General features: G+C 39.2%; 1 protein-coding gene across 6 annotated transcripts in view; it reads left to right on the top strand.

Annotated features, from left to right (window-relative positions):
- The window catches only part of ankrd6a (ankyrin repeat domain 6a), a 60,468-nt gene that overhangs the window by 30,830 nt on the left and 1,833 nt on the right, over window positions 1-27,805 (top strand). For 4 of the 6 annotated variants that reach the window (XM_086183300.1, XM_086183301.1, XM_086183302.1 and 1 more), the window contains 3 exons: window positions 13,657-13,770; window positions 15,599-15,857; window positions 16,571-16,941. In XM_086183300.1, the coding sequence (XP_086039426.1) occupies window positions 13,657-13,770; window positions 15,599-15,857; window positions 16,571-16,941 (744 nt within the window). The remainder of the gene's footprint in view (window positions 1-13,656; window positions 13,771-15,598; window positions 15,858-16,570; window positions 16,942-27,805) is intronic. The other 2 variants (XM_086183299.1, XM_086183303.1) reach the window with 2 other exon arrangements.

Here is a 27,805-nt window from a genome sequence, read left to right as displayed (position 1 = left end):
AGAGTCCAATAGATTCCACAGAGCTTGTGTTTTCTGCGAGAAGTACCTAAAGGATTGCATACTTCGAAGTCATATATGTACAACGTGAGCAAAATTCTCAGCTCATCCCCTGCAAGGAAAATGTTTTCCTTGAAGTGAGTCCCATCCTGGAATGACTTAAAATACTGTTCTCCAGTTATTACATCACTCTGAAAGGCTCTGTGGTTCTCAATGATCTTATCCACAATATCCTTCCTATTTAAGAGCTGTTGCAAACTCTTCAGTATAGGCACATACTGAAAGCTTGTATTTTCCTTTTCATCAAGTACATACTCAATGGGCTCGATGACATTGAAGTTTTCTCTGTAAAACCTGTTGTGGAGATATGATGTGCTCAAACAGCCACCCACACCTGTAGCTTCAAGCAAAGAGTGAGAGGCTGATAGGTCAGTGGCTACTTCAGTTGCCACTGACCTATCAGATGTGGAACCATGTTTCCTGAGAACAGTTTCAATAATGTTAACAGAGAGGGGAACTGTGCCTGCACTTAACAAAAAGTGCAGTTCCTTGAGAAACTCATCCATTTTTGTGGCTGGCACATGAGCAAAATGTTCCAGTTTGAATAAGTCTGCTGCTAAATTTTGCTGAATTGTGTCAGGTTGAGACTTACTTAAAGCCACATCATCACTTGGAAAAGCACTGTCTATTTCCATTGCAGAGTCGTCTTGCTCTGAATTGTCAGACAACTCTTGAGAAACTCCAGTTGTAGTCACTATGCCCGGTTTGAAATCATTTAGCGTATGGGGCTTGTGTTTTCAGTTTTTGTGAGAGTGATTTGTTCCATGAGTACTCGTTTTGTAATTACAATCCCTGAAACTACAAGGAACAGTTTCATGGCTCTTGAAATGAATACATAAATGTGAGAAAAAAATCTCTTTCAGTAGAAAGACTACCACATGTGCACAAAGGACAACGAAATGTTGTCAACTCTAGGTGCTTCTGAGAATCAGGTTTGGGATGAACTCTTGACATGTGTATGTGCAAGGCATTCAGCATCTTGAAATTACACGGGCAATTTGAATACAGGCATGAGTAGCAAAGCCTATTGCCATGCATTAGTCTTATATGTTTGAGAAGCTCATTCCTACTCTGAAAACACACACTGCACTCCTTGCATCTCCACGTGATTCCAGAGTAAGGGTTAGCCAAGCCTATCTGGATCTCATCTTTACTTATCTATACGCAATGGCCTGTTGCTGGCAGATGATCACCTTCTCTGGGACACTTTCGTGAGGGATGGCAGTCGAGGTGAATGACCCAACAAAGTTTGTCTTGAATTTCTGTGATGACCATAAAGAGAGAGAGCAATTAACAAGGAGGAAGGAGGCATCTATTCAGAGAGGGAAAAAAAGGTCAAATAATTTATGCAGCTTTTACAAAGAAAAGGAAAATCAGAAAATGAAAAATTGCATGTACAACAGACAGAAACTAACTGGACTTTTCTGTTTTACCTAAATTCACTAGTTTTCCCTCCGTTTTTCAACTGTCTTCCCTCCTTTTTCCTTAGTTTCCCTCCTTATTCGTTAGCTTTTCCTCCCTTTTTGCTAGTATTCCCTCCTTTTTCATGAGTTTTCCCTCCTTTGTCACTAGTTTGTCACCAGTGTTTATATTTGCAAGATATGCATTTCTCACACAATGTACAGTACAAGTACAGAATGTCAATGCACTTTGTTATCAAAATGTAGTGATTGGAAAATGTATAACATTCCCTGAGGCAGCTCTCTGCCCCCTGCTTGTGGAGCTGTTAGCTTCACCGAAGCTATTAGCATTAGCTCAACTATAAGGGTTAGCACCGCTAATTAGCATTAGCTAATTTGCGCAAACAGACGTTAGCGCCGGCTAACAGCTAGCGTTAGCTCATTGGCGCAAATAGCCGGCTAATTGCCATTCGCTAGACCGTAAGTAAAGCATGGGTGGTAGCATCCAACACCCCCCCCCCCCCCGCCCGCTAAAGCAAAATACACAACGGAAAATGCCAATACAAATGTGATTTTACCGCAGTCATGAAAAATACAAACAGCCCCAGGCTGCTTTATTTTTTACTTACCACCTTCCACAAGCGTCAGGGTGCCGTTATCTTGCATGTCGCCAGCCAGTCTGCCTGTCTTCTTCTGCAACCTCGTTGTTTGCGCCTACACGCATTCCCTGCTCTCACACTACTGCCACCCCCTGTTCTAGAGTTGTACATGCGATTTGTTATCTTACCTCAAAGAAATGATGTTGGGTCAGCATGACTGAATTGAGGAAATGTTTGTTTTTAGTACATCATCCTAAAATTGCATAACTAAATGATGTAACAAATCCAACTTTTTTATATAGTTGCGTCACAGCGCACAAGGAGTTCACTAGGACTGAAAGAAATATAAATGCCACCAGCAACACACATTCAGACAGCGCTGCACACGCACACACACAGAAAGACGCACCACCACAAGGTTTGAATTATGCCCAGCGAATCCACGCCATTTGTATTATGCACAACTGAAACCTCTTACAAACTCCAGTGAAATTCCCCCTTCTTGTTCATAGTGAATACGAAACAACCTAATTGTCCAAACAGTCAGTTCGCTTCCAGCTCGCACATCCAGGAAACATCCGGTGAGTAGAACGCAGAAGGCAGTAACGGATTGCAGCAGAAGAAAAAAAAATCCAAAGGGGGTCAAAGCAAAAATAAAAAGATCACCCAAACGGCACTGGACTCCGCATACCACGCCAACAGTTCTCAAAGGAAAAAAAACTGAATCGATTTCACCAGATCGGTAGTCCTCGGCTTGGTGAGTCGTTGGTCCTTGTGTGTGTTTGAAGACGTCTCCGCAGTCCGGGCGCCCGTATTTCCTTGGGATTTCCCTGTCACTTCTCCCCAGTTATCGTCATCCAGTTCCGTTTGCAGATTTACTTTTATCCTGATCTGATCCACAAGGAGATTACTCTTTGACAGCAGCAACCCTTGGTTTGGCGCCACCATTCAAAGTACGTGACATGCGTCCCTCACGTCTCTATGGTCCGCCCCTCTCACACCCAACGTCACCCTCTATAAAATGTTGGATGCGCAGTGGTGTTAACGGGCGGCAGATGCCTTAAAGGAATACCCCGTTCCCCAGTCCAGTACAGTGTAGTAAAGTTAAAAAAAAAACATATACACGTGCACATTGTTACCTATACATCAGCAATACAGTAATACCTGTGTTTAGTGTGATGTATGTGCTGCAATATGTATTATGTGTCAGTTTTAATGTGACAATGTGACAATGTACATTGACAAAACACGTTTATATTTGGTAGAAGCAACATTTTACACTTTGACTGATTTAGCAAACACAGAAGTTGGCTTTTTTGAGTGTTTCTCTGGAAAGCTAAACCACCACGTATTACCCTAAAGACTTTACTAAAGAGTAAAGACTATGGTGGCTTGGAACTACCAAATTTTTATAATTACTACTTGGCCAATAGATTACAATACATACTAAAATGGTTCAAGCCAAACTCATTAGACCAAGCATGGCTCGATACTGAACAAACATTCTGCAAAGAAATCCAAATCTCTGATCTCCCTTTTATCAGCCCTGTTATCAAGCATCACAGCTGCTTTAAGTGTCTTAGCATCAGCAACACCCTCATAGCCTGGTGGGAACTTCTCAAGAGCAATGGGCTCTCGAACACCCCATGCAGGCTCACGCCTGTCTGGAACAATCCTGACATCCTGCAAAATAAAAAAACAATACATTTTGCTGCATGGGCCGATAAAGGGATTAAAAATCTAGAGCAGATCTTCCAAGACAAAGCATTCATAGAATTTAACCAAATTACAGCAAATTATCGTATTAACAAAAACAAAGTTCTGGAATATCTTCAGCTCAAATCTATAATACAGGCACGGTTTGACCTTACCCAGTTAGACTTAGAGCTCCCACCAAGAATAACAGATTTTTTACAGCTTTCACCCCCTAAGCTACTGTCTAAAATTAACTCAATAGTTTCTACAACAGAATTTATAATCTCTATTCCTTCATCCAAATGGGTCGATCAACCCACACCCTAACTTTTGGATAGAAATCTGCTCCAACACATTTAGAATGATTCGCAGTGGTAACCTACAATTAATAAATTACAAGGTTCTCCACAGAACCCACTACACAGGACAAAGGATGTTCCAGATGGGCCTCACACAAACAAACATTTGTCCATATTGTGTGACTGGCTCACCAGACTGCTATCTGCATGCTGTATGGCTTTGTACACCTGTTAATTTTTGGCAGAGGGTTTGTAAAGACCTATCACGGTGGTCAGGGTACCCCAACCCCATCTCCCCCTCACTTTGTGTGCTAGGTGACCTCACTAATGTTAATATGGAAGTAAACAAATCTTGCATGCTCCTCACTGCTCTAAGCATCGCAAAGAAGGCCATCCTGATGAATTGGAAATCCAAGAACAACCTAAGCATGACTCAATATAGAAACCTTTTATTAGACCACATTTCCATGGAGAGAATGTCTGCTTGGGAGGAAAGTCGATCGGCAGAGTTCTAACAAATCTGGTCTCCGATAATTAAATCCATCACATAGTTTCGATGGGGGGGACTGGGCTTCGTGGCTCTGGCCCTGGGGCGGGTGGACTCTGGCTTCCTTGGGTGTCCAGCGGCTCACTGGGCTGGTGGGCCCGGGGTCACTGCCTCTGGGGGCTGCTTTGGGTCTCACCTGCGTGGGATAGTGTGGGGGACGTGGGGGCTGCTTCCCCTAGCATGGTGGCACCCTGTGGGATTGGGGGTTGGGTGGTCATTGGGCTGGGTCGGGGCTTCCCCGCTATGCGGGCGGTCTGGGGCCTGAGCCCTGGTGGCTGGGGTCCATGCCGGTCTCCCGGTGGGGTCCCACACTGGGTGGGTGCGGCGCCGGCCTGGTCCCTGCATGTTGGCGGGGCATGCCGGGGCCCACTGTGGCGGCTTGGGGCACAGTTGCCCTTGGAAGCTGGGAGGAGGCGGGTTAAGTAGGGGAGCAAGAGATAGGAGGGGGGTGGAGGGAGGGGGAGAGGGATGACGAGGGGAAGATCGGGACGGAGAGGGATAGAGAGGAAGGTAGATGAAGAGGGACTTGGGACCTGCCGGCCAGGGACCCTGCCCGCACCCCCCGGGGGGTCTCGCCTGCGTTTGGGCGGGGTGCGCTTGCCTTGGCCCTGTCCTTGGGAGGGCTGAGCCGTGGCACGGCATCTTGGACTGTCACTGCTCCCGGACAATGGGAGGATGTCGGGGAACAAAGGAGGGGTGGGGGCTGGCCTCCTCAGTGCAGATCGGACTAGGTGCCATGACCATGAGCTGCTGGCTGGGGGGCCTGCCGCGCACGGTGGGCCTGGGTCCTCCCTGCCCTCACATGACGGGGTGGTGGACCCTCTGTCCAGATCTCTGGACGGTGTCCCTTGGTGCTCTGGTGTGACCCTGGACCAGGAGGGCTGGATTCCCTGTCGGCTGGTTGCAGGCGGTGATGGTGGTGGCCAGCGGGGCCAGTCTGGAAGCTGGCCCCCTGCAGGTCCGGGCCTTGCTTCATGCCCTCTTATCACCTCTCTGTCCCATCACACCACATCTTCTGTGACACTAGGCCTTGAGGGGCTGGACCCCCCAATTTTAATCACATAGTAGACATCGAGGGCTTGGGGGAGTGCATGAGGATGTACTGAGAGTCTCTGCCGTCTGCAACCGGCGGGGCTCCCATGCCCTGGGTGCCTCCCCCCAATTTTAACTACATTCTAGTCATCCACACCATCACATCTACATTCCCACGCACAACACGCACCCCGCACCCATGTTGGGATGGGGGGGGGGGGGGTGGCTGGGGCAGGGAGTGGTTTCATCACTGCCCTGTTGCTGACTGCACCAAGGCTGGGCAGGGGGTCTATGCCCTGGCAGGGGGTGGGGCCTTAGACTGGGCCTGGGGGCCCGACTTGGGTTCTTGGGGCGAGTGGTCTGCCTCCCTATTTTAAATTATATTAAACCAAATGGTAAATTGGGCTGCACGGTGGTGCAGTGGTCAGCACTGTGGCCTCACAGCAAGAAGGTTCCGGGTTCGAGTCCCGGCTCGGGCACGGGATCTTTCTGGGTGAGTCTCCATGTTCTCCCCGTGTCTGCGTGGGTTCTCTCTGGTACTCCAGCTTCCTCCACAGTCCAAAGACATCAATTTGGGGACGAGGCTGATTGATTCTCTAAATTGACCGTGGGTATGACTGTGAGTGTGAATGGTTGTTCGTCTCTGTATGTTGGCCCTGCGATGGACTGGCGACCTGTCCAGGGTGAACCCCACCTCTCGCCCGTAGATGCTGGGATAGGCTCCACCCCCCACGACCCTTACTAGTAAGGACTAAGATGAAGATGACGATGGATGGAAATGGTAAATTTGCATTGGAAATCCTGCAACCAATGTTTTTCTTTTTTTCTGTTGTTATTGTTGTTGTTTTTTGCTATTGTTGTTTTTGTGTCTCCCCCCCCCCCCTTGTCTTCCCCGTCCTGTCCCTGTTCTCTCTCCTGTCCTCAGTCCGGTAGCTTGATCAATGAACCAACACCATTCCTAATAAAATTAAACATAAATGGTGATAGGAGGAGTTTATCAGGTTCCTCCTTTGAAGAGTAAAACTGCTTCAGTACAACAAGGCAGCAGGAACATGGATGCTACTGCTGAACAGGACAGGTTAAAAAAAGGAAACAGAAAATTACGGATATTTGGAAACACTACACTGTTGTCCCTGTTGCAAAATGCTCTAATCCCAAATCTCTGAATGACTTCAGACCTGCTTCCCTCACTCCTCTTGTGATGAAGGTGTTTGAGAAGGTGATGAAGCAGGTGATTCAGGTGCATGAGACGGAGGTGTTGATGATGACACTGTGACGTTGCTGAACAGCCTTTTCCACCATCTTGAGACCCCCATTTCCACCACTAGACTTCTGCTCTTTGTTTTTTCCTCTGTTCTTAATACAAGACAGACACATTTGCTTGCAGAGAAACTTCTCGATGAATTTAAGCTGAATTTTAACATTACTTGTTGGATTTTAGATTTTGGGACACATAGTTCACAGTGTGTTAGAATCAATGGTGTTCTCTCTGATATTCTCTGCTCTTCCACTGGTTCTTGGGCTTTTCTAAATTAGCTTAAGAACAGGATTATTGATGTGATGTGCTGATGACAAAAACTATAATCAGATATAAGATAAGAAACCATACATTTCATCTATCAATGCAGTGGAATTTAGAAATGGATGTTTCAGCCCTTTTGCACATCTTGAGGCACACAAAGACACCTGGGCCTGATAGCAGTGAGGAACTACCCAGGTTTCATAACAGTCACCTTTTTTTGTATTAATCTGTTTGTTTGTTTTGTAGTTTGTGTGACTTTTTAAATGATGTAAAATATTTGAGTCAAGTCAAGTCAGTTTTATTTGTTTGGCACCAAACCCCAACCAAAGTTCTGTCCTGACTCTGTCCAAGTAGAGCAGGTCCAGCACCTCCCTCCTTCAATGAACCTCCACCCAACAATTCTCCATCAGCAGCACATCCTGCAACAGCAGCCACCAGAACCTTCCTTTACCAGCAGGAAGGTGGAGCAGATCCAGGATCAGTGGGGACGGAGAGAGAGCAGGAGAGCAGGACAGAGACAAAGACAGAGAATGGAGGAAGACAGAGAGACAGAAGGAGAGAGAGGGACAGAGATAAAGAGTGAGAGAAAGGAGGAGAGACTGATGGACAGAGACAAAGACAGAGAATGGAGGAAGACAGAGAGACAGAAGGAAAGAGAGGGACAGAGATAAAGAGAGAGAGAAAGGAGGAGAGACTGATGGACAGAGACAAAGACAGAGAATGGAGGAAGACAGAGAGACAGAAGGAGAGAGAGGGACAGAGATAAAGAGTGAGAGAAAGGAGGAGAGACTGATGGACAGAGACAAAGACAGAGAATGGAGGAAGACAGAGAGACAGAAGGAGAGAGAGGGACAGAGATAAAGAGAGAGAGAAAGGAGGAGAGACTGATGGACAGAGACAAAGACAGAGAATGGAGGAAGACAGAGAGACAGAAGGAAAGAGAGGGACAGAGATAAAGAGTGAGAGAAAGGAGGAGAGACTGATGGACAGAGACAAAGAGAGAGAATGGAGGAAGACAGAGAGACAGGAGGAGAGAGAGGGACAGAGATAAAGAGAGAGAAAGGAGGAGAGACTGATGGACAGACGGGGACGTGAGCAGGTGGAGCTACGGGTGGCAGCTGGAGCCTCTTCAGGTCTGGAGCCTCCTCCAGCAGCACCAGGATCTGGGATGAGGGGAGAAGAAGAGGAGTCAGTAACACGTATGAGGACAGGAGGAAGAGAGAGAAGCCCAGTGCATCATGGGAGATCCCAGCAGTCTGAGCCTATAGCAGCAGTTCTAAGGCCAGCCTAAGCAGTCCTGACTATAAGCCTGATCAACAAGGAGGTCTTAAGTCTGCTCTTAAACCTAGAGCGGGGGTCTGGGTCCTGGACTGAAACTGGGAGACGGTTTCACAGGAAGGGAGCCTGATAGCTGAAGGCTCTGGCTCCATTCTACTGTTAGAACTCTAGGAACCAGCAGGAACCCTGCATCCTGGGAGTGAAGGGTTCTAGCTGGATCATAGGGGACTAGGAGCTCTGTCAGGGATGAAGGAGCCTGATTGTTGAGGACTTTGATGGTGGAAGGAGAATTTTAAATTCTGTTCTGAATCTGACAGGGAGCCATGCAGAGAAGCAGTCCAGGAGAGACCTGGTCTCTGCTACCAGTTCTAGTCAACACATGAGCAGCAGCGTTCTGGACCAGCTGGAGAGTCTTTAGGGACCTGTTAGTCCAGCCTGGTAGGAGGGAGGTGCAGTAATCCAGCCTAGAAGTGACAAAAGCAGGGACTAGTTTTTCTGCATCTTCTTGAGCCAGGATGTGTCTGATCTTAGCGATGTTATGTAGATGGAAGAAGGCGTCCTGGAGATTTGTTGAATGTGGGAGTTAAAGGGTCCTGGTCAAAGAGAACTCCTAGGTTCCTACGGTGGTGCTGGGGGCCAGGGTGGTGCCATCCAGGGTACCTGTCTCATCAGATCAGGTGGTCCTCAGGTGTTTGGGCCCAGCACCAGAACTTCAGTTTATCAGAGTTTAATAAAGGAAATGATGGTCCTCCATGTTTCCTGTCCTTCAGACAGGCCTCCAGTTCAGTCAGCTGGTTTGTTCCATGTGGATCATTGATGAGTACAGCCAGGGGTGAAAGTGAGCCGGATATTTTACCGGAACGCATTTCGGAACGGAGTTCTGGTAAAAAAAAGGAGGAGAAGGGAGCTGTCAAAATCCCATATTAAAGAAAGAAAAAGACGTCTGACGGCAGTTTCACTCTGAACGCGGCAGACGCGCTGCGCTGCGCAGGGTGGGGCACAAGCACGCACAGCACTACAGAGTTGCTGGGCTTGGTTTGCGCTCATGTGACGTCACAGCGTGACATACACAATGAATGGACTTCCCCCGCACAGCCTGTGCCTTGCGCGTTCAGTGTGAAACCGCCTTGACACCGAGTCCAGCCCATGAGCGCATCTCAGCATGCGAGGCGTTTCTGGTTGGCTGACAGACGGACACGTGGGTCATGTTACCAGCATTGTTAGTGTTGATTGGTTAAAACCACACGCGTTCTGCTTTCATGGAACGAATAAAAAAGAGAAAGAAAATTCAAGCTGCAAGCAGCGTTGTGAGGGCCTGAGCCCTGGCCTGAATCCCAGGGTGTCCTGGTCCAGTGTGGAGGCCTTGTAGTTGAGGAGTTAGAAGCCTGAGTCTGATCAGAGAGTGAGAGCAGAGCTGAGAGCTGGCCCTTTAAGAACCCCTCCCCACTGCTCTGTCTTTGATCTGTGCTAGAGTGAGAGCAGAGCTGAGAGCTGGCCCTTTAAGAACCCCTCCCCACTGCTCTGTCTCTGATCTGTGTTAGAGTGAGAGCAGAGCTGAGAGCTGGCCCTTTAAGAACCCCTCCCCACTGCTCTGTCTTTGATCTGTGCTAGAGTGAGAGCAGAGCTGAGAGCTGGCCCTTTAAGAACCCCTCCCCACTGCTCTGTCTCTGATCTGTGCTAGAGTGAGAGCAGAGCTGAGAGCTGGCCCTTTAAGAACCCCTCCCCCACTGCTCTGTCTCTGATCTGTGCTAGAGTGAGAGCAGAGCTGAGAGCTGGCCCTTTAAGAACCCCTCCCCCACTGCTCTGTCTTTGATCTGTGCTAGAGTGAGAGCAGAGCTGAGAGCTGGCCCTTTAAGAACCCCTCCCCCACTGCTCTGTCTTTGATCTGTGCTAGAGTGGAGAGCAGAGCTGAGAGCTGGCCCTTTAAGAACCCCTCCCCCACTGCTCTGTCTCTGATCTGTGCTAGAGTGAGAGCAGAGCTGAGAGCTGGCCCTTTAAGAACCCCTCCCCCACTGCTCTGTCTTTGATCTGTGCTAGAGTGAGAGCAGAGCTGAGAGCTGGCCCTTTAAGAACCCCTCCCCACTGCTCTGTCTTTGATCTGTGCTAGAGTGAGAGCAGAGCTGAGAGCTGGCCCTTTAAGAACCCCTCCCCCACTGCTCTGTCTCTGATCTGTGCTAGAGTGAGAGCAGAGCTGAGAGCTGGCCCTTTAAGAACCCCTCCCCACTGCTCTGTCTCTGATCTGTGCTAGAGTGGAGAGAGAGGAGGAGCACCAGGACTGGAGTGGGACAAGAGGAAGAAGTTGGCATACGCTGGTCCAGAGGGACACAGAACACCATGTTCTTGGAGGGGTTTTTGTCAGGAATGCAGTGGTGTGGTTGTTAGAGCTGTGGGATGGATGGTGTAGACGTGAGAAGCGTTTGTTTGACAGTATGAACCTGAGAGGACACCGTCTCCCCATAGACTTCCATTGGACGCTGAAACGTGTCTCCCCCACTTTGACGGCTTGAAAAATCCAAACCAAGTAATTCAGATAAAAACTTTTGATAACTTTAATCAGCACAGTTGGGAGAGAAATGTGTGAAAGTTTGGAAGTGATAGATAGATGAATGTCCTAGGAGGAGATAGATTTGTTGGGAGTAAAAGAAGTCCTCATTTTAACAGTTTTGTCCAATTTGTGGACATTCTGTTGTAGACAGGTGAGGGGTCTGAGTGTAGGAATGTATTCTTTAGTTTTGTGGCTCCCTAGGTGGCGCTATTGAGTTTTTGAATAATTTTTTTGTAGAATTGAAAATTTTTCGCCAGACCAGACGAGTGTGCCAAATTTCAGCAAATTTCATGCTTGTCTAGGGCGTTAAATTAGGTGTTATTTTGGCGGTAGAAAAATAATAATTTATGCGAATTATGCACATAATGCACATATTGCACGCGCTCATTGACAGCAAGAACAGTCCAGGACCAGGTTTTGAATGGGTGTGGATGTGAAAACCAGCTCCAGGCCGTCTGGCCCAGCTGCCTCATGGGTGTTGGGGGGCTGGGACACTGGTTAGTGGGTGTTTGTAGTGGTTTTAGTGCTGCTGATGTGTTGCTCTTCTGAGCAAACATAGGGTCTGAGCCTGAGGGTAAAATCAAAGAACTCGGCTGCTGGCGACCTGCTTTGGCACAATGCAACGTAAGATAAGTGACATGTTTAAGAGAAAATGTGACAGAGTTGAAGAAGCAGGAGAAAAAGTTAGCAAAATGAGACCCACGGAAGATTCAGACTCAGAGCCACTCCTTGATGAGAGTGAGTCCAGGGAGAGACTGTCTCTGAGGAGTCTGCCAGTGAGGACCTACAAGAAGAAGAAATCATGTGACATTGATGATCTGTTTTTTCATGTCTGCCTGTTGTCAGCACTGTAGTGGGCAGTTACTGTAAAAAGCAGTTTCCAAAGCATTTCCAGGGGTAGCGCTGGAGGGTGGGGCTATGGGGGCTGCAGTTTTGTGGGGAACAGACACCCGAAAACTGGAATAAAAATCACCCAAAACCGATTAAAAACCGTAGAACTTCGTCGGCAGCGCGCCCTTCGGGTGTGCGTCCATTTCCAGCAAGACCTTTAAGCCACTTTCACCCCTGAGTACAGTTGTGTGTCGTCAGCATAGCAGTGAACATTAATGGAGTGTTTCCTGATCATGTGACCTAGAGGAAGCAGGTACAGGGTGAAGAGGATTGCTGCTCTAGTTCTACCAAGGGCTTTCTTCTAGGTTCTAAGGCCATCTTACCAGACTTCATGTGACTCCTCCAATTTGGAGCAGCACCATCTTCTCTCCAGTTTCTGGTTTCTTGTTGACTCTGTCAGGTTCCAGAACCGTACCAAGGTGCTTGTTTCCTTGGATTCATAGTTTTCTGTTTTAGTGGGCCAGTCCAGAGTTGTTGCTAAGGTGCCTGCTGCTCTATGATAAAATGATCAGTTTGGGAGGGACGAAGGTGGACAACAGCATCCTCTGTTACAGTGGGACATGACACTGAATTTAGCACCAATGGAACCACTTCCTTAAATCCAGGTGTGGCCTGATCAGACAAACATCTGGAAACTACAGTTTTCCTGAGTGGAGTGTAGCTGATCAGTCCAAATTCCAAAGTGATTGATTGGTGGTCTGATAAAAGCGTTCTGTGGAAACACAACCAGATGTTCAGCTTCAGTTCCACATGTTAGGAGGAGGTGGAGGTGTGGTTGTGACAGTGAGGGGGTTCAAGGACAGACTGATGGACACCAGTTGAGTCTAGAAGAGAGAGAAATGCAGTACCAGACTGTGGTTATCAACATCCTCATGAATACTGAAGTCTCCTCCAATCATGACTTGATCTGATTTAGAACTAAACTGATTGAAACTCTGAGAATTCAGATCAGAATCCAGAGTCAGGACCAGGAGGACGGTCCTCAATCATCAATCAGAGAGGCTGGAGAGTTTCCAGGCTGGAGGAGACAAACTGAGAATCAGGCTTTCAGATGAATGGAAACTTCTTCTGGTTTGGGATTCATTACTAAACTGGTGTCAACAATGGCAGCAGCGCCACCTCCTGGGCCAGAGCCTGGAGGAATGTGAGTGTTCCTGTGACTGGAGGAGTGGATTCATTCAGACTAGCATCCTCATCGTCACCAGCCAGGCTTCAGTGAGACTCAGCAGGTCAACACAACTGTCAGGTATCACTTCATTCACTGGTTCAGTTTTCAGCCTCAGAGGTCTGAGGTTTAATCGTCCTCATCTAATTCTGATATTCTTTTGAGTTAATTTAGTGGTTGTGTTAACTTGGATCAGGTTTTTCTGATTGACTCCTCTACAGTAGAACTGGAGTGAATAAACTGACGTGGTCGGGGGACAGACACAGTCTCTATGGGGGTTTGGGTGGGTGACTGCCCCCTAGTGGACGCGCAGAGAAGCATGTAAGACGGCAGCTCTGTTTCCTGGTCTGAACTCTGGGTTGTCAGGGTTCTGGTTCTATTATAAACTGGGCCATATTTCTAGAAATGAATGCCGTCTCTCCTTATCAGACCAGGTCTCCCCCAGAAAGTTTTCTAATTGACTATGACATGACATTTTGCAATTTATTTATTTTTTAATAAAAAGCACCAACCATTTTTGGTGCCAAGTGGAAGCTCCCTCATTTCCACAAATATGTCCAAGTTCAGAGAGCACGTGTACAGGGAGGAGTGCACACTGGACCTTTCCTCTTTTTCCTCTTTGGCAGATTAAAGTCTTGGACTTGCTGAATCAAAAACGAACAGCAGCAGAAAGAAAGAAAATGATGTACAGGATTGAGCAGGTGGCTGCCAGGGGCAGGGATGAAGCCATGATGACACAGGTAAAGACAGCTGCAGCAGGTGAGACAGTAACGAAAGGTGATGTATTGCACAACTCCAACGTGGAGTTGTTGAACTTCTGCCAGACTTACTTCAGTAAAGGCTAAACACAGAGTTGATAGAGAATATCTTGGTATCAACCCCCATCAATTTAGCTGAGTTTAAAACTAGCAAAATTAATCTGATCCTGTCATCAAAATAAATTCAAGATATACCACTTTAATACCAAATTTAACGAACAAAAAATAATGTCGCTAATTTGTCAAACTATTAACTTCATTGTTAACAAACAAACCAAAATCCACAGACCTCCCATCAGAATTGAAGACAGTTTATGATCTCATTAAGGAGCGTAATGAACCTGGCATTAAATTCAACATTTACTTTTCTATAATTGGAGAGAACTTGGCTCATGAATTTTCCCACACTAGTTGGTTTTCAATTCTCTCGGGTAACAAAAGGTGACGCTTTGAAGTTTTTACACAATCTGTAAGAGTCCTAACCTGGTTTAGGTTATATTTCTGGTCACTTAACCAAATAAGTGCATGTAACCCCTTTACCTTAAACTCTCAACCTCTCCTTGCAAAAACACATTGTTCCTGCTCAATTAAAAATAATGCAATGATTCCGATACACAAAGACGGTGATCCAGCTTTGTGTGATGATAACAGACCAATTTCAGTTCTACCTGTGTTACCTATATTCTACCTAATTATGGGAAAATTGTGTCTATCAAAGATTGTTGGATGATTTGGAGGAATATTCCATCCTTTGTAGTCACCATGTGGATTTAGAAGGAAGTGCACTACTTCCTTGGATGTCCCTTATTGTTCGTGAGATCAGTAAAGCTGGAGATAGAAAAAAAATGCACTGGTGGAATTTTCCTGAATTCACCTTAAGCTTTTTACAAAGTTAGTCGTTCTATTCTGCTTCACAAATGTTCCCATTTCAAAATTAAAAATCTGCATGATTTTAGTTACAGAAGAGGGGAAAGGTCTCCTCTCTTTGCATCATCACTGATGGTGTCGCCCAGGGGTTAGTGCTTGGTGCTTTTACTTCTGTAAATGATTTATGTCATGCTTTGAACATCCTTTCAAAGGTGTTATTTGCTGACACACAACTATTTTCTATTCTCATAAAGAACCTCATGAGATCACTAAAGTGAGTGGTGTGACTGTAACAAAGCAGCTGCCACTGTGAGGACAACATGGTGTGTTTTCTGTGGTATCAGACCAGGTAATGAGGATCGTTGAATATGAAAATAAATGAGTCGATTATTGACAGATCAGCCATCGTGGAGTTCAACTCCATCAGGTACCATCTCGGAAAAAACAAATTAGCACAGTCACAACTGAAGTGGGAGGTTCCATCCACGATCAACACGGACGTAGCGACACGCTTCTATAAGTCTGACATCTACTGTGTAACCATAGCTCTTCGTGGAGAAGCACTCATCGCACCAAACTTGTTCCTCATTGACAGAAACGCGTATTAATAAGCATTCACTGCGTACATCAACTCACTAATCTCAAGCTGTCTTTTTAAGATCCGGCATCCTTTACTATCAAGTCAACCAACAACTTATTGCACCCTTATTTCCACCTCTAAACAATATTCTTCCTTTGCTCTATTCTTATCTGTAATTCTACTGTCATCAATTCCATAATTATTACACCAAAAATTCTACAAACATCCTGTCTGTCGAACAGCTCAGTTTATTGTAATTTTCAAATGCTCCCTTGTCATCAGGTCCCTGTACCACAGAGACGGATGGACATGAGTGACTGTCAAGATTGAGAGTTCAGAGTCAGCGTTGTTTTTTGTGTGAAGCAGGCAGCAGTGGATCGTCATTTGAAGAGGTGGTGTATGACCCACGTCAGCATTCCAGCTGAAGCCCAGTACTACAAGCTGGTGCCCTCTCCATCTGTGGAGCAGTCTGTGGTCGACGTCGAGCTGGAGTCCCTCCCGCTGCTGTCTGTGGTGTCTGGGGACAGCAGTGCTTCACTGGCCACCTATGTCAACATCCTCTCATCCAGGTCTCAGACTGAGCTGGAGCAGAGGGGGGGCAGGAGGCTGGGCAGGTCACCAGGTCGGCTTCATAGCATTTAACATTCCTGAGCTGAAGATCAGTCAACAGAAAAAGTATTGTAGGAAAGTAATATAGAAACTGGCAAAATGCTAACATGAATGCTAATAATCATCATCATTGACGTCATCATACTCCAGTTTCTGTTTTAGGTGATTGTAAGACTCTGGTGCAGAAGAGAGACATATTACTGATGTGTTTTTATTCTACTTTGTCACTTTTTTGAGAAAACAAAATGATAGTTAATGATAGGACATGCACACATGTATGAAGTAACTCATAGTATTCAGAGTAACAGCAAGTCATACTGCAGGGATAACCCTCATGAAATGAAGCTGCTCTGCAAATTTTAACTTTGTTGAGCTCAGATGTGAAAATGTGTGCTGCACAGCAAGTTCAGCAAAAGACTGCAAAACTCTACTTTTGTAATTGAATACAAATGATGGAGTTTGAGAGAGGTGGGACGGACGGACGAGCTTCTGATGATGTGCTGCAGCTCTTCAGTTCAATGTGATGTTTAAAATTCTGCCATCATTGAACCGGTTTGAAGTGGGTCAGTCTGGATTTCTGCAGCAACTGCTTCTTTACAACTTTAATGACTACTTGTCATGTGTGTATTGTGATGATGTGCAATGGAGAAGATCTTTCAGAGCAGAACTGATATTACTGGTTGAATAGATCAGTGATTCCTTTTGTCTCTACACTTCCCCATCCAGATGACTATGAGAACACAGCCCTGTTTCCCCTGCCTGCCAGACCCACTTCAAGAGTCCTGCTAGGCTCTACTGACCCCTGCAGGCAGACTCCAGGAGCTACAGTGTCCCTGTGTGGGAAGGATCTGTCCAGCAGCAGCAGCAGCAGCAGCAGCAGCTGCTCTAGCACATGTGACCAGGGACCATCAAGGGTCCAACATCAGGGACCAGACAGACCGAACAGCAAGCATGCTGAAGATCTGCTGAGGGTCCGCAAACATACACAGATTGTGACAGATGATGACTGCACCAGAACCAGAACTCTGGAGTTCTTCATTGACCGTCCCACTGAGCCAACATTCAGTCAGGAGAGGAACAATCTGCACGCTATGGAGGTGAAGTTTTAAGCTCAGCTCAGCCAGCAGATGTGTATCAGTTATGACTCTATCCTCTGGGATGGAAATGGAGATAAAATTATGTCACAGCAGCAGACAAGGATCTTATCCTCACAGCTCAAACTTGACCTGCTGTAAATTTATGCAGTATTTCTATAGTTTTGTGGGCACAGTCGTCCTGCCTGGAACACATGATGCCTCTTCTGGGGCGGCTGAGAAGCTGTTACTCTTCCTGGTGTAAATTGGTGGGTAGATGAGGGTAGAAGCTCCAGCCACGGAACAATCAGGACAACAGTGACAATAAGATAACAGCAGTTGCACCAAAAAATATCATCACAACAAGAATGAACAACGATAATAAAACAATTGTTAACAATCATGACAGTAACGACAATAGTAACAACAATAGTAAAAATCATGACAATAACGACAATAGTAACAACAATAGTAAAAAATCATGACAGTGACCCGATAGTAACAACAATAACAGAAGTACACAATCATGACAATAACGGATAGTAACAATAATAGTAAACATTCATGACAATAACTATGATAGTAACAATAACAACAATCGTAAACAATCATGACAGTAACCCAATAGTAACAACAATAACAATAGTAAACAATCATGACAATAACGACAATAGTAACAAATATAACAACAATAGTAAAAAATCATGACAATAACAACAATAGTAACAACAATAACAACAATAGTAAAAAATCATGACAGTAACCCAATAGTAACAACAATAACAGAAGTACACAATCATGACAATAACGGATAGTAACAATAATAGTAAACATTCATGACAATAACTACGATATTAAAAATAACAACAATAGTAAACAATCAGGACAGTAACCCAATAGTAACAACAATAACAATAGTAAAAAATCATGACAATAACGACAATAGTAACAACAATAACAACAATAGTAAACAATCATAATGATAATGACAGTAGTAACAACAATAACAGAAGTACACAATCATAACAATAAAGGATAGTAACAATAATAGTAAACATTCATGACAATAACTACAATAGTAACAATAACAACAATAGTAAACCATCATGACAATAACGACAAAAGTAAACAATCATGATGATAATGAAAATAGTAACAAAAGTAGTAAAAAATCATGACGATAACGACAATAGTAACAATAATAAAGAAGGAAACAATCATGACAATAGTAACAACAATAACAAAAGTAAACAATCATGACAATAATGACAATAGTAAAAATAGTAAACATTCATGACAATGACTACAATAGTAACAGCAATAGTAAACAATCATGACAATAACAACAATAGTAATAACAATAACAACAGTAAACAATCATGACAGTAACTACAATAGTAACAACAATAACAACAGTAAACAATCATGACAGTAACTACAATAGTAACAACAATAACAACAATAGTAAACAATCATGACAGTACCCAAAAGTAACAACAATAACAACAACAGTAAACAATCATGACAGTAACTACAATAGTAACAACAATATCAACAATAGTAAACAATCATGACAGTAACCTAATAGTAACAACAATAACAATAGTAAACAATCATGACAAGAGTAACAACAATAACAATAGTAAACAATCATGACAATAACGACAATAGTAACAACAATAAAAAGTAAACAATCATGACAATAACTACAATAGTAACAAATGTAAACAATCATGACAATAACTACAATAGTAACAACAATAGTAAACAATCATGACAATAACTACAATAGTAACAACAATAACAAAAGTAAACAATCATGACAGTAACTACAATAGTAACAATAATAACAGCAACAGTAAACAATCATGACAGTAACTACAATAGGAACAACAATAACAACAATAGTAAACAATCATGACAGTAACCCAATAGTAACAACAATAACAATAGTAAACAATCATGACAATAACGACAATAGTAACAACAATAGTAAACAAACATGATGATAATGACAATAGTAACAACAATAACAAAAATAGTTAACAATCATGACGATAACAACAATAGTAACAACAACAACAAAAGTAAACAATCATGACAATACCTACAATAGTAACAATAGTAAACATTCATGACAATAACTAAAATAGAAACAACAATAGTAAACAATCATGAAAATAACTACAACAGTAACAACAATAGTAAACAGTCATGACAGTAACTACAATAGTAACAATAACAACAATAGTAAACAATCATGACAGTTACTACAATAGTAACAACATTGACAACAATAGTAAACAATCATTACAGTGACTACAATAGAAACAACAATAACAATAGTAAACAATTATGACAAGAACTACAATAGTAACAACAATAGTAAACAATCATGACAAGAACTACAATAGTAACAAAAATAAAAACAATAGTAACCACAATAACAACAATAGTAAACAATCATGACAGTAACTACAATAGTAACAAATATAGTAAACAGTCGTGACAGTAACTACAATAGTAACAACAATAAAAACAATAGTAAACAATTATGACAGTAAACCAATAGTAACAACAATAACAACAACAGTGAACAATCATGACAGTAACTACAATAGGAACAACAATAACAACAATAGTAAACAATCATGACAGTAACCCAATAGTAACAACAATAACAATAGTAAACAATCATGACAATAACGACAATAGTAACAACAATAGTAAACAAACATGATGATAATGACAATAGTAACAACAATAACAAAAATAGTTAACAATCATGACGATAACAACAATAGTAACAACAACAACAAAAGTAAACAATCATGACAATACCTACGATAGTAACAATAGTAAACATTCATGACAATAACTAAAATAGAAACAACAATAGTAAACAATCATGACAATAACTACAACAGTAACAACAATAGTAAACAGTCATGACAGTAACTACAATAGTAACAATAACAACAATAGTAAACAATCATGACAGTAACTACAATAGTAACAACATTGACAACAATAGTAAACAATCATTACAGTGACTACAATAGAAACAACAATAACAATAGTAAACAATTATGACAAGAAATAAAACAGTAACAACAATAGTAAACAATCATGACAATTACTACAATAGTAACAAAAATAACAACAATAGTAACCACAATAACAACAATAGTAAACAATCATGACAGTAACTACAATAGTAACAAATATAGTAAACAGTCGTGACAGTTACTACAATAGTAACAACAATAAAAACAATAGTAAACAATCATGACAGTAACCCAATAGTAACAACAACAATAACAACAACAGTAAACAATCATGACAGTAACTACAATAGTAACAATAATAGCAACAGTAAACAATCATGACAGTAACTACAATAGTAACAACAATAACAACAATAGTAATCAATCATGACAGTAACCCAATAGTAACAACAATAACAACAACAGTAAACAATCATGACAGTAACCTAATAGTAACAACAATAACAATAGTAAACAATCATGACAATAGCAACAACAGTAACAATAGTAAACAATCATGACAATAACGACAATAGTAACAACAATAGTAAACAGTCATGACAGTAACTACAATAGTAACAATAACAACAATAGTAAACAGTCATGACAGTAACTACAATAGTAACAATAACAACAATAGTAAACAATCATGACAGTTACTACAATAGTAACAACATTGACAACAATAGTAAACAATCATTACAGTGACTACAATAGAAACAACAATAACAATAGTAAACAATTATGACAAGAACTACAATAGTAACAACAATAGTAAACAATCATGACAAGAACTACAATAGTAACAAAAATAACAACAATAGTAACCACAATAACAACAATAGTAAACAATCATGACAGTAACTACAATAGTAACAAATATAGTAAACAGTCGTGACAGTAACTACAATAGTAACAACAATAAAAACAATAGTAAACAATTATGACAGTAAACCAATAGTAACAACAATAACAACAACAGTAAACAATCATGACAGTAACTACAATAGGAACAACAATAACAACAATAGTAAACAATCATGACAGTAACCCAATAGTAACAACAATAACAATAGTAAACAATCATGACAATAACGACAATAGTAACAACAATAGTAAACAAACATGATGATAATGACAATAGTAACAACAATAACAAAAATAGTTAACAATCATGACGATAACAACAATAGTAACAACAACAACAAAAGTAAACAATCATGACAATACCTACGATAGTAACAATAGTAAACATTCATGACAATAACTAAAATAGAAACAACAATAGTAAACAATCATGACAATAACTACAACAGTAACAACAATAGTAAACAGTCATGACAGTAACTACAATAGTAACAATAACAACAATAGTAAACAATCATGACAGTAACTACAATAGTAACAACATTGACAACAATAGTAAACAATCATTACAGTGACTACAATAGAAACAACAATAACAATAGTAAACAATTATGACAAGAAATAAAACAGTAACAACAATAGTAAACAATCATGACAATTACTACAATAGTAACAAAAATAACAACAATAGTAACCACAATAACAACAATAGTAAACAATCATGACAGTAACTACAATAGTAACAAATATAGTAAACAGTCGTGACAGTTACTACAATAGTAACAACAATAAAAACAATAGTAAACAATCATGACAGTAACCCAATAGTAACAACAACAATAACAACAACAGTAAACAATCATGACAGTAACTACAATAGTAACAATAATAGCAACAGTAAACAATCATGACAGTAACTACAATAGTAACAACAATAACAACAATAGTAATCAATCATGACAGTAACCCAATAGTAACAACAATAACAACAACAGTAAACAATCATGACAGTAACCTAATAGTAACAACAATAACAATAGTAAACAATCATGACAATAGCAACAACAGTAACAATAGTAAACAATCATGACAATAACGACAATAGTAACAACAATAGTAAACAGTCATGACAGTAACTACAATAGTAACAATAACAACAATAGTAAACAGTCATGACAGTAACTACAATAGTAACAATAACAACAATAGTAAACAATCATGACAGTTACTACAATAGTAACAACATTGACAACAATAGTAAACAATCATTACAGTGACTACAATAGAAACAACAATAACAATAGTAAACAATTATGACAAGAACTACAATAGTAACAACAATAGTAAACAATCATGACAAGAACTACAATAGTAACAAAAATAACAACAATAGTAACCACAATAACAACAATAGTAAACAATCATGACAGTAACTACAATAGTAACAAATATAGTAAACAGTCGTGACAGTAACTACAATAGTAACAACAATAAAAACAATAGTAAACAATTATGACAGTAAACCAATAGTAACAACAATAACAACAACAGTAAACAATCATGACAGTAACTACAATAGGAACAACAATAACAACAATAGTAAACAATCATGACAGTAACCCAATAGTAACAACAATAACAATAGTAAACAATCATGACAATAACGACAATAGTAACAACAATAGTAAACAAACATGATGATAATGACAATAGTAACAACAATAACAAAAATAGTTAACAATCATGACGATAACAACAATAGTAACAACAACAACAAAAGTAAACAATCATGACAATACCTACGATAGTAACAATAGTAAACATTCATGACAATAACTAAAATAGAAACAACAATAGTAAACAATCATGACAATAACTACAACAGTAACAACAATAGTAAACAGTCATGACAGTAACTACAATAGTAACAATAACAACAATAGTAAACAATCATGACAGTAACTACAATAGTAACAACATTGACAACAATAGTAAACAATCATTACAGTGACTACAATAGAAACAACAATAACAATAGTAAACAATTATGACAAGAAATAAAACAGTAACAACAATAGTAAACAATCATGACAATTACTACAATAGTAACAAAAATAACAACAATAGTAACCACAATAACAACAATAGTAAACAATCATGACAGTAACTACAATAGTAACAAATATAGTAAACAGTCGTGACAGTTACTACAATAGTAACAACAATAAAAACAATAGTAAACAATCATGACAGTAACCCAATAGTAACAACAACAATAACAACAACAGTAAACAATCATGACAGTAACTACAATAGTAACAATAATAGCAACAGTAAACAATCATGACAGTAACTACAATAGTAACAACAATAACAACAATAGTAATCAATCATGACAGTAACCCAATAGTAACAACAATAACAACAACAGTAAACAATCATGACAGTAACCTAATAGTAACAACAATAACAATAGTAAACAATCATGACAATAGCAACAACAGTAACAATAGTAAACAATCATGACAATAACGACAATAGTAACAACAATAGTAAACAGTCATGACAGTAACTACAATAGTAACAATAACAACAATAGTAAACAGTCATGACAGTAACTACAATAGTAACAATAACAACAATAGTAAACAATCATGACAGTTACTACAATAGTAACAACATTGACAACAATAGTAAACAATCATTACAGTGACTACAATAGAAACAACAATAACAATAGTAAACAATTATGACAAGAACTACAATAGTAACAACAATAGTAAACAATCATGACAAGAACTACAATAGTAACAAAAATAACAACAATAGTAACCACAATAACAACAATAGTAAACAATCATGACAGTAACTACAATAGTAACAAATATAGTAAACAGTCGTGACAGTAACTACAATAGTAACAACAATAAAAACAATAGTAAACAATTATGACAGTAAACCAATAGTAACAACAATAACAACAACAGTAAACAATCATGACAGTAACTACAATAGGAACAACAATAACAAGAATAGTAAACAATCATGACAGTAACCCAATAGTAACAACAATAACAATAGTAAACAATCATGACAATAACGACAATAGTAACAACAATAGTAAACAAACATGATGATAATGACAATAGTAACAACAATAACAAAAATAGTTAACAATCATGACGATAACAACAATAGTAACAACAACAACAAAAGTAAACAATCATGACAATACCTACGATAGTAACAATAGTAAACATTCATGACAATAACTAAAATAGAAACAACAATAGTAAACAATCATGACAATAACTACAACGGTAACAACAATAGTAAACAGTCATGACAGTAACTACAATAGTAACAATAACAACAATAGTAAACAATCATGACAGTAACTACAATAGTAACAACATTGACAACAATAGTAAACAATCATTACAGTGACTACAATAGAAACAACAATAACAATAGTAAACAATTATGACAAGAAATAAAACAGTAACAACAATAGTAAACAATCATGACAATTACTACAATAGTAACAAAAATAACAACAATAGTAACCACAATAACAACAATAGTAAACAATCATGACAGTAACTACAATAGTAACAAATATAGTAAACAGTCGTGACAGTTACTACAATAGTAACAACAATAAAAACAATAGTAAACAATCATGACAGTAACCCAATAGTAACAACAACAATAACAACAACAGTAAACAATCATGACAGTAACTACAATAGTAACAATAATAGCAACAGTAAACAATCATGACAGTAACTACAATAGTAACAACAATAACAACAATAGTAATCAATCATGACAGTAACCCAATAGTAACAACAATAACAACAACAGTAAACAATCATGACAGTAACCTAATAGTAACAACAATAACAATAGTAAACAATCATGACAATAGCAACAACAGTAACAATAGTAAACAATCATGACAATAACGACAATAGTAACAACAATAGTAAACAATCATGCAGTAACGACAATAGTAACAACAATAACAAAAGTAAACAATCATGACAATAACTACAATAATAACAAAAGTAAACAATCATGACAATAACTACAATAGTAACAATAGTAAACATGCATGACAATAACTACAATAGTAACAACAATAGTAAACAATCATGACAATAACTACAATAGTAACAAAAATAACAACAATAGCAAACAATCATGACAATAACTACAATAGTAACAATAACAACAGAAAACAATCATGACAGTAACTACAATAGTAACAATAATAACAACAACAGTAAACAATCATGACAGTAACTACAATAGTAACAACAATAACAACAATAGTAAACAATCATTACAGTAACCCAATAGTAACAACAATAACAATAGTAAACAATCATGACAATAACGACAATAGTAACAACAATAGTAAACAAACATGATGATAATGACAATAGAAACAACAATAACAAAAATAGTTAACAATCATGAAGATAACAACAATAGTAACAACAACAACAAAAGTAAACAATCATGACAATACCTACAATAGTAACAATAGTAAACATTCATGACAATAACTACAATAGTAACAACAATTGTAAACAATCATGACAGTAACCCAATAGTAACAATAATAACAATAGTAAACAATCATGACAATAATGACAATAGTAACAACAATAGTTAACAATCATGACGATAACGACAATAGTAACAACAATAACAAAAGTAAACAATCATGACAATAACTACAATAGTAACAATAGTAAACATTCATGACAACTACAATAGTAACAACAATAGTAAACAATCATGACAATAACTACAACAGTAACAACAATAGTAAACAGTCATGACAGTAACTACAATAGTAACAATAATAACAATAGTAAACAATCATGACAGTAACTACAATAGTAACAATAACAACAACAGCAAACAATCATGACAGTAACTACAATTGTAACAACATTGACAACAATAGTAAACAATCACGACAGTGACTACAATAGAAACAACAATAACAATACTAAACAATCATGACAAGAACTACAATAGTAACAACAATAGTAAACAATCATGACAATAACTACAATAGTAACAACAATAACAACAATAGTAACCACAATAACAACAATAGTAAACAATCATGACAGTAACTACAATAGTAACAAATATAGTAAACAGTCATGATAGTAACTGCAATAGTAACAACATTGATAACAATAGTAAACAATCATGACAGTGACTACAATTGAAACAACAATAACAACAATAGTAAACAATCATGACAGTAACCTAATAGTAACAACAATAACAATATTAAACAATCATGACAATAGTAACAACAATAACAACAACAGTAAACAATCATGACAATAACGACAATAGTAACAACAATAACAACAATCGTAAACAATCATGATGATAATGACAATAGTAACAACAATAACAACAATAGTAAACAATCACGACGATAACGACAATACTAACAACAATAACAAAAGTAAACAATCATGACAATAACTACAATAGTAACAAAAGTAAACAATCATGACAATAACTACAATAGTAACAATAGTAAACATTCATGTCAATAACTACAATAGTAACAACAATAGTAAACAATCATGACAATAACTACAATAGTAACAATAGTAAACATTCATGACAATAACTACAATAGTAACAACAATAGTAAACAATCATGATAATAACTACAATAGTTACAACAATAACAACAATAGCAAACAATCATGACAATAACTACAATAGTAATAACAATAACAACAGTAAACAATCATGACAGTAACTACAATAGTAAACAATCATGACAGTAACCCAATAGTAACAACAATAACAATAGTAAACAATTATGACAATAACGACAATAGTAACAACAATAGTAAACAATCATGATGATAACGACAATAGTAACAACAATAGTAAACAATCATGACGATAACGACAATAGTAACAATAACAAAAGTAAACAATCATGACAATAACTACAATAGTAACAATAGTAAACATTCATGACAATAACTACAATAGTAACAACAATAGTAAACAATCATGACAATAACTACAACAATAACAACAATAGTAAACAATCATGACAGTAACTACAATAGTAACAATAACAACAACAGTAAACAATCATGACAGTGACTACAATAGAAACAACAATAACAACAATAGTAAACAGTCATGACAGTAACTACAATAGTAACAAATATAGTAAACAGTCATGACAGTAACTACAATAGTAACAAATATAGTAAAAAGTCATGACAGTAACTACAACAGTAACAACAATAGTAAACAGTCATGACAGTAACTACAATAGTAACAACAATAGTAAACAGTCATGACAGTAACTACAATAGTAACAATAACAACAACAGTAAACAATCATGACAGTGACTACAATAGAAACAACAATAACAACAATAGTAAACAGTCATGACAGTAACTACAATAGTAACAAATATAGTAAACAGTCATGACAGTAACTACAATAGTAACAACTATAGTAAAAAGTCATGACAGTAACTACAACAGTAACAACAATAGTAAACAGTCATGACAGTAACTACAATAGTAACAACAATAGTAAACAGTCATGACAGTAACTACAATAGTAACAAGTATAGTAAACAGTCATGACAGTAACTGCAATAGTAACAACATTGACAACAATAGTAAACAATCATGACAGTGACTACAATAGAAACAACAATAGTCAACAATCATGACAGTAACTACAATAGTAACAACATTGACAACAATAGTAAACAATCATGACAGTGACTACAATAGAAACAACAATAACAACAATAGTAAACAGTCATGACAGTAACTACAATAGTAACAACAATAGTAAACAGTCATGAAAGTAACTACAATAGTAACAAATATAGTAAACAGTCATGACAGTAACTACAACAGTAACAACAATAGTAAACAGTCATGAC

This window comes from Aulostomus chinensis, chromosome 17 (assembly GCF_037954235.1).
Source record: "Aulostomus chinensis isolate RoL2024-O1b breed Wild chromosome 17, RoL_Achi_v1.0, whole genome shotgun sequence".
NCBI lineage: Eukaryota > Metazoa > Chordata > Actinopteri > Syngnathiformes > Aulostomidae > Aulostomus > Aulostomus chinensis.
The sequence above is the reverse complement of the archived record's forward strand: the minus strand, read 5'-3'. Positions and strand labels throughout refer to the sequence as shown.